The sequence below is a fragment of the Chenopodium quinoa genome, unplaced genomic scaffold (genome assembly GCF_001683475.1).
Source record: "Chenopodium quinoa cultivar QQ74 unplaced genomic scaffold, ASM168347v1, whole genome shotgun sequence".
NCBI classification, from domain to species: domain Eukaryota; kingdom Viridiplantae; phylum Streptophyta; class Magnoliopsida; order Caryophyllales; family Amaranthaceae; genus Chenopodium; species Chenopodium quinoa.
The window spans coordinates 1307744-1316282 of NW_018742410.1; the positions used below are offsets into that span (position 1 = coordinate 1307744).

At 35.7% G+C, this 8539-nt stretch overlaps 1 protein-coding gene across 1 annotated transcript; it reads left to right on the plus strand.

Annotated features, from left to right (window-relative positions):
• The first annotated feature begins 2075 nt into the window (after window positions 1-2075).
• LOC110705896 (U-box domain-containing protein 4-like) lies at window positions 2076-4874 on the plus strand. The gene is made up of 2 exons (XM_021883816.1): window positions 2076-3055; window positions 3663-4874. The coding sequence occupies exons 1-2, from the start codon at window positions 2478-2480 to the stop codon at window positions 4579-4581; spliced, it is 1497 nt and encodes a 498-aa protein (XP_021739508.1). The 5' UTR covers window positions 2076-2477; the 3' UTR covers window positions 4582-4874.
• The last annotated feature ends 3665 nt before the right edge of the window (window positions 4875-8539 follow it).

The window sequence follows — 8539 nt, forward strand, 5'->3', positions numbered from 1 at the left end:
GGTCTGTTTTTTTTTTTTTTTTTTTTTTTTTTTTTTTTTTTACAGTGACGGTGGTGGGGTGGGTGGGGTTTGTTAAGGGGGTGGGGTGGGGTACGTTACGGTGATGGTGGTAGGTGGGGTGGGGTATGGGTCTGGGTTTTTATTATTTACGGTGACGGTGGTGGATGGGGTGGGGTAAGGTTTGGGTCTGGGTTTTTTTATTTACGGTGGGTGGTGGGGTGGGGTGGGGTGGGGTGGGTTACGGTAATTATGGTGGGTGCGGGGGTGGTGTTAGGGTGGGTCTGGGTTGACGTTGGTGGGGTGGGGGTGGGTTACGGTAACGGTGGTGGGGTGGGGTGGGGTGGGTTACGGTAACGGTGGTGGGTGGGGGTAGTGTTAGGGTGGGTCTGGGGTGATGGCGGGGGTGGTGTTAGGGTGGGTGGAGGGTGGTTGGATTGGGTGGGTGGCCAAATTTTTTCATTTTTTTATTTAATTTATAACTCCTAATTTAGTTATACAAGAATATAATTTTAATTTTGTAATAGCAAAAAAATTTACAAATTTAAATCAATAATTATATGTAAAAAAAATTGTATAGTTAAATTACATTAAACATCAAATATATTTCGTGGAATTCTAACAAATTGTTAAAGGCTGCCAATAGTTCAATTTGAATGGAACGGGTTGTAAACGGTTCGGTTTAAATAGTTTGTAATCGGATCGGTTTAAACGGGTTGCGGTTTGAAAATAGTTCGGTTTAAACGGTTTAATGGGTTATAACAGTTCGGTTTAAACGGTTAGCGGGTTGTAAATGGTTCGATTTAAACGGTTTTTTCCTACGGTTTAAACGGTTTCGGTTTATAAACGGTTCGGTTTAAACAGTTAGCGGGTTAACATTAATCGGTTCAAACAGTTTCGGTTTATAAACGGTTTGGTTTGTTATTGGTTTACGGTTCGTAACGGGTTAACATTAATTGGTTCGGTTCGGTTTCGGTTGGACATTATACGGTTCAGTTCGGTTTTCGGTTTAAAATTAGCGGGTTATAAACGGTTCGGTCCGTGATGGTTCGGTTCGGTAACGGACGGTTTCACGGTTCGGTTTGAAAAGTCTCACCCCTAATTATAATCCTTTTTTTTATATAATTATAAACCTTAAAAGAATAAAAAGATTCAACGGGGTAATGTATGATGATGATTCATGTGTGCATTGTTTTCCCAAATAAAAAAAAAAAAATGATTCATGTATGCACAGCATACATGAAACAACCCAGAGTAGAATACACCGTTGCAGGTTGGTAACTTCTTTAATAATCACCCCCATTCTCCACTGTCTCCCTTGCTTTTTTGTTTTTTCGAAAAAGCTTAGACTATGTTTGTTAGATGGAAAAAGAAAGATTATAAATGTTCCATAACACTAAAAATTATTTCAACCCATTTAAGGAGATAACATAGTCGCATGTAAATATCCACAATAATACATGTAATAAGTATAAATTAGGATAATTTAATTCCCCGTTTCCTTTTCCTTTGTAGAAATTCAAGTGTAGAGATACTTCCTCATAGAATTAAGAATCATAAAAGCAATAACGGTGTTTGGTTAGGAGGGTTTTTATACAAGTAGAGAATCAAGTTTAATTAGAGAGCAATGTTTCCAAACAAAAAAAACCCACTTAATATACCAGAGGAATACTCCGTAGCTAGAGTTGTAGCTTACGAAAAAAAAGGCGTTAAAATTGTACAATGGGACTAAAAGTCAAACTATAGACTCTATAAAGTAATTACAAAGCAGGGCCTATAACAAAAACTTTTTTCTCTGTTTAAAAATACGAGTAATTAATATGGTCAAGTTGATAGACTTGTCAAATTTACTATTTTGATTATAATACCATTGTTGTTAATGCATTTTACGTGATAACATTTGTTTTTAATTAATGAATTAGTAAAAAGATAATACAAAATATGACATGGTCCGTCAATCTAAGACGAAGGGAGTATATTAGAGTACTTGATTGTAGTTATGTAAGTATGATATTCCACAAAATAGTTGAAAGTATTTTATTTTTAAAAATAATTATAATAGTACTTGTTAGACAATCTACAATTAGAAACCAAACAAGATGTAAGGCTGTAACCAGTGAATCGTAGTTGATAGTACAAGTATTGAACACCAAAAACATAAAGATGCACTGTACTCATAGTCACATACTGATACAAGTAAAAAAAACGTCAACCTAGTTAACCATGAAACAACTGAAAACAAACATTATTATTTAATTCTATTAATACCAAATAAAGTATCATCTCCACTTCCTTAGTTCCTTCCCTTCTCTTTGTTTGCCCATCCCTCCACACTCCCCCAATTCCACTACACACTGCTATTCACTTTCTTTCTCCTTTAAATCCACCAAACAAACACCCCTTTTCTCTCTCCTCTTCTTCATCTTTCTTTGTCCGCAATGTAGAATCAAAGCCAAACTCAAACTCAAATTCCTAAATCAATGGCCAAGTGTCATCCTCCTCAAAACGACGTCGGATCTCTCATCCTCAACCACTCTTCTTCTCCTCATCACCACCATTGCCGTCTCTGGAACTCCTTCTCCCTCCGCAAACTCCTCGCCACCGTCAGCTGCGGCGGCGCCGCCATTTCCAAACCTCAAAAGCCCAAAAACTCCCACCACTCAAATACCCAAATCAACAAACCCAGCCCACCAACCAATGGGTCCTCATCTCGGGCCGGGTCGGGCAAACTCGCGGATCTCCTCAACCTATCTTCATCCTCATGCTCTTCCGAGAGGAGAGAGAAAGTGGAACAAAATGTGGAAGATGTGAAGAAGAAGGAAGAGAGGTTAGAGGAGTTAAGAATGGCGGTTAAATTGTTACATTCAGAGGAGAGAGAAAATGGGGCTAAGTTTGTCAGAAGTTTCGCCAAGGAAGATGCCGAAGCTCGCTCTACTTTAGCTATGCTTGGCGCTATTCCTCCTCTGGTCGCCATGCTTGATAATGATAATGATGATGATGATCAGCCTCTCATTCAAGCTCTTTATGCCCTTCTTAATTTGGGCATTGGCAATGATTTGTAAGTTCTTTTCTTAATTTAACTTTGATCAAATGCAATACATGTTCATTATTGGAAATAAAGTAGTTTCTCCAATTTATTGCATCATTACTGTTTTTAATTAAAGCATGTTGTTTATTGGAAATCATAAATCAAACTGTATCTGTAATTTATTGCAGTTTTTTTTTTTTTTTTTTTAAATACAAGTACGGAGTAATAATTTTCCGATTTGGTTTCTGGTTTTTTTTAAAAAATTATTGACATTGAATGCATGTTGTTTCTGGAATAGGATTTGATTTATTTTATATTTTTTTTTTTTTTTTTTTGGGTTGTGGAAAAATTGTGTTAAAAATGGGGATTATTTTTTACTTTATGTATTCACTTGTACTGTAGAAGGGGAAATATGTTAATCTATGGTCGCTTTCATTTGGGGTAAATTGGAGTTTTTGTTTAGATTCTTACTTGAGACTTCTGCTGCATTCCTGCTATATTCTGTTCTTTTGTGTGATGTTCTGTTGTTTTCATCTGTTAAGGGTAAATTTGGGGGAAATATGGCCTTTGCTTTTGATCTTGGTCTCACTTTTTTTGGTGGTGTTGTCAATTTAACAAATTGGTATATTTCTCACAGGAATAAATCTGCTGTAGTTCAAGCCAGGGCGGTACATAAGATGCTAAAGAAGATTGAGTCCTCAAATGGGTGTCTTAACTCGGCTGTTTCCGAAGCCATTGTCGCGAATTTCCTTGCCTTGAGCGCGTTAGATTCTAATAAGCCCATCATTGGAACATCCGGGGCAATTTCTTATCTAGTTAGCGTGCTAGAGGATACCGAGAAAAAGGCTAGCTTGCAAGCAAGGCAAGACTCACTTAGAGCACTATACAATCTTTCTATTACACCCTCGAATATTGCCTTGATTCTTGAGACTAATTTGATTCAGTATCTTGTGAGCATGTTGGGAGATATGGAAATGAGTGAGCGTATCCTTTCGATATTAAGCAATGTAGTTTCGATCTCGGAAGGGAGGAGGGCAATTAGCAATGCCCCGGATGTTTTCCCTATATTGATCGATGCTTTGAATTGGTCAGATTCACCAGGGTGCCAAGAAAAGGCCTGCTACGTAATAATGGTGATGGCGCATAAATCTTATAGCGATAGGCAGAATATGATAGAAGCTGGGGTTGGATCAGCATTGCTCGAATTAACCCTTTTAGGTAGCACATTAGCACAGAAAAGGGCATCAAGGATATTGGAATGTTTGAGGGTAGACAAGGGGAAGCAGGTCTCTCGGAGCTTTGTTAACAATAAAACCACAGCGGCTGTTTCCGCCCCTATATGTGGGTCGTCCTCATCTACCGCCAATGTTAATAAGGAAGAGGAAGATATGATGATGAGCCAAGAGAAAAAGGCGGTAAAGCAATTAGTCCAGCTGAGTTTACAGAATAATATGAAAAGGATTGTGAAGAGGGCTAACTTGCCCCAAGATTTTGTTCCTTCGGAGCATCTCAAGTCTCTCACAGTGAGTTCAACATCGAAGAGCTTGCCCTTTTGAGATCATTGAAGATGAGATATTTCCCGAGCAGTAAGAGTTAGTGCTCTCTCCCATTTTCCTTAAATCAATGTTCATGTGCAGCATGTAATGGTGGCATTATACTGATATCATATGTTCATATAGATTAGCTATGTTTTGTATCCATGTTTGGCTAGCGTAATACTAGACATTTTCGTACGATTTAGCATTTTGGTTGTTAAGAGCCATTAAGAGGATCATTGTATAGTAGAGTCCTTATCACTAGTGAATGATGAAAAGAATAAATTTCAATAGCACAATCTTTCATTTTCTTCTTTAAGTTTGTTCACGATTTGCCCGAAACCTATGGGAAGCAATATAAATCACCAACATTTCATGGGGTGGTTTTCAACGAAATGGTCAGGCCTTGCATGCGGAGTGCCATCCTATATTAATTCCCTTGCCTTAAACAGTTACAAGTCACTCTTTCGTGTTTAATAGTCGTCGCCCTTCTAAATCAGTTCATTTACTCAGTGAAAGCTTTGTTTAGACGCGTACATGGAGTAATTAATAAATCCTAGGATCTCGACTTACTCCGTATTAATTATCTGCATTGCTAATCCATCTCTGAATCATTTGAATAATACTCTCCAACTGAGTATATTTCAAAAAATGTTGCAGATTAGGAAAACAAGAATTAAAAGCAGGATTAGGCTGCTGGATGTGTAATTAAAAGTGCAACTTCAGCTTCTCTTCTTGTTTGGGTAAATATTTTATGTAAAATGTAGCACATGATGAGTCCTGGAAACATGTTTTTTTTTCACCTTAAAATAACTGTCAGTTCCCAATTTCTCTCTCTTTTCCTGTTTTGCTTAGCTGTAAATATGCTTCTGGATCTGTGTTAATATGATAATGCACTGACCAAATTTGTTCATTTGCACACTTCCTGCATTATATTAATAGATTACTATAGTTTGTTAATTGTCAATTGTCTTATATATTTATGGAAATTGTTAGGTTTAGTCTATGTTTGTGTAGAGTCATGTGAACTTCCCACTAGACTGTTATGAGATGATAACGTCTTTGACATTTATATTGATGTATTTATATAGCCAGCTCAGAGAGTTAGACTGTTTAATTTGGTAAAATTTTGGAGATTTGTGCTAGTGGTTGGTAGGTCAACTTCTATGTGTAAATCTTGTTTGTGATTACCATTATGCTAGTGTTTTTGAGTGATAAATCTCAAGTGGGAATTATTCTATATCTATTACTCCGTATCTTGTTAGGGTTCGTTTGATTCACCACTGACAAAATTTTTGGAATTATAAGTTTAGACATGGGCTATCGGAGATTGACATTACGGAGTACTTTCTAAGTGGCTATTACTCATTTACTCCATCCGTTTCAGAATAAATGTCTCACATTGAAGTGGATACCTACTATTGTTTTATTAGACCCTTGACGGTAGACCCATTAATCAAGTTTTTGTTTTCAAAAACACAAGTAGAACTTTTCCAACAGTCTTTTCTTTCAAGAACACAACTTTTGAAAACCACTGCATATGATCTCAACATTATGAGATTTGGGGAAATGTCCTCTCAATTCTCTGGATTTTTGCTAAGGTTAGTAGACAAACACAAACTACAATCTTTATGAGATCATTCTACCTGCCCAGATTTCTTGGATTAATGTTAAATAGTCATAATTTCACACTCAATCAACTGCATTGATTCGACGTGACGATGTATAATGACTAAGAGGAGCCAATAAAGACATATCATTAATCATTAAGGTGTATTACAGCAAGATTTGTAGAGCCTTGCTAAGCTACGAGGGATTATTGATTCACAAGTTGTTCAATAATTTGTTTATCTAAGGGGCCGTAGCATCATATCAAGGTCCCTACACTACACATTTTCAAGAACCATACTACTCTTATGCTTCCCTTTTTCTCAAGTAGTGCGTATTCTTTTTTGGTACGAGTTTTTTTTATTTGTTTATTTGTGGGATAAGGTAAATTGATCATGTGGGATGCTCTCTTTAGGGCCAACCCAACGGCCCTTACTGCATACTCTTGCACTTGCTCGCCCTCTCGGTTCATTTGTGGTTGAACTCTTGGAAGGATGGTATTGGTGATGCTTGCCACCTGAGAGTATGCTCGGTTTGAGTTTAGAATGTTTAGATGACATACAGGCTGTGTTTGGACCTTCTCGAAAAATTATTAGATGCACATAAATGGCTATTCGCAATCATCCAAACTAAGGTCTTGTTTGGTTGACATTTAAATTCATGGGAAATTTGATTTCCTAGAAAATGAATATATACATACTTGTTTGTTTGACAATAATGTAGGAATTGGGACTTCCTAAGAAGTTGTACTTTCCACAAAATGGAGGAATTAACTTACCTAGTCCTCCCTAGGTAAGTGGAACTTCCTATGGGAAGTAGGAATTCCTACATCCAACCAAACAATTTTTGGGAATTCCTTAGAATTATAATTTCATAGGAATTGAAATTTCATGGGAATTTCTACTTCCCACATCCAATCAAACAAGGCCTAAAGTGTTCGTACATTCACCTAATAGGTAGTGTGATTTGCTAACCCCTGCCTCCAATGTGAACTTTCTTTAAGTTAGTGTTTAATTAGCAAGTTTTAGGTGAGATCGTCTAGTACGGAGTCAAGAATTAAGGATGTTTATGTTTTTACTAAGTGTGAATTTCAAAGCCTTTTTCTTTCTTTTTCCACTTTTGGCAGTGGGAAATCTTTAACAGTACGAGTAGTAGAGTTGATTGGGGTGGTTTGAAAAATTAACAAGATAAATCGGTTTTAACAAAAATAATAATTGAGTTATAAGTAAACATGCATGCATGTGTGAAAAGAGAGTTAGAAGTCTGGTTTAGTAAGTGAAAGTCCAAGTTAGTCAGAGGTGATTTGTTGGTTTGTGTGTGCGCCATAATTCAAGGCCAATTTTGTCAAAATTTTAGCAGATTTGTGAGTACCGATAACGTAGCTTTGACTTCAAGGGGATTATACGAATACTTAGACATTGTATTCTTAATTTTTTTTTTAGGGAGGTGATACACATACAACATCAATTAAAAATTGACAATTTATCATTAGCTAAAAATATGAGAGGGAAATTTTTTTGTCTTTTGGCGCCATTTACCAGAAAGGCAGAACAAATTTCACTTGTGCCAAAAAATCTTCCTTGTTACTAAAAAAATATTTTACGTTATTAAAAAATACAATTTTGTTACTAGAGAAAATAATGTCCTAATCAGAGTCATTAATGAAGAGAGATGTTTATTATAAAAATCGAATAATATTTTATTTGACAATATTTTACAAACTACAAATCAAAAAAATATACGAGTAATAAAAAAACCAATGAAATTATTTTTTAATGATCTTTCTATAGACATTCATATCGATACATTTTCGAAAATATTATGAAATTGGACAATTTTAATCTTACTATAGTTTGTTATTTTATTAATTGTGTTACTAATTTGTCCATTATTGTTACCACAAAAATTTCAAACATATAAAAAAAGTACAAATTATAATTTTATTACATATAAAGTACCCGTATAAATTTAGATAGGTGTTAGATACAATTAAACAATATCAAGTGTTGTACGGATTAATTCATACATTGAAGGGTTTAATTCATTCTTTAAAGGTTTTTAATCAAATAATTAAGAGTTCAAATGAAATCATGAAAGGTTACACACAAATTTACAATATGATTACATCCATAGTTGTTAAAATCCCGATCCGAATCTTACGATCCTACGATTCTATGATCCAAAATTGCGTGATCGATCCGGATCTTTGGTAGGATCTACTCCGATATTAATTATGAGTGGTAGGATCTCAACACGATCCTACGATTTTATTACTATCCTACGATCCGATCCAACATTTTATGATAATATGAGACTTTGATTAATTTTGAAATATTTTTTATCACACATTAGGTTATATGCACCTAAATTT

What these genes read in the sequence shown, in the direction of transcription:
- LOC110705896 (XM_021883816.1), top strand. Translation starts at nt 2,478, where the DNA reads ATGGCCAAGTGTCATCCTCCTCAAAACGACGTCGGATCTCTCATCCTC. An exon ending in TTGGGCATTGGCAATGATTT is followed by an intron (nt 3,056 to 3,662) that starts GTAAGTTCTTTT and finishes TATTTCTCACAG; the next exon opens with GAATAAATCTGCTGTAGTTC.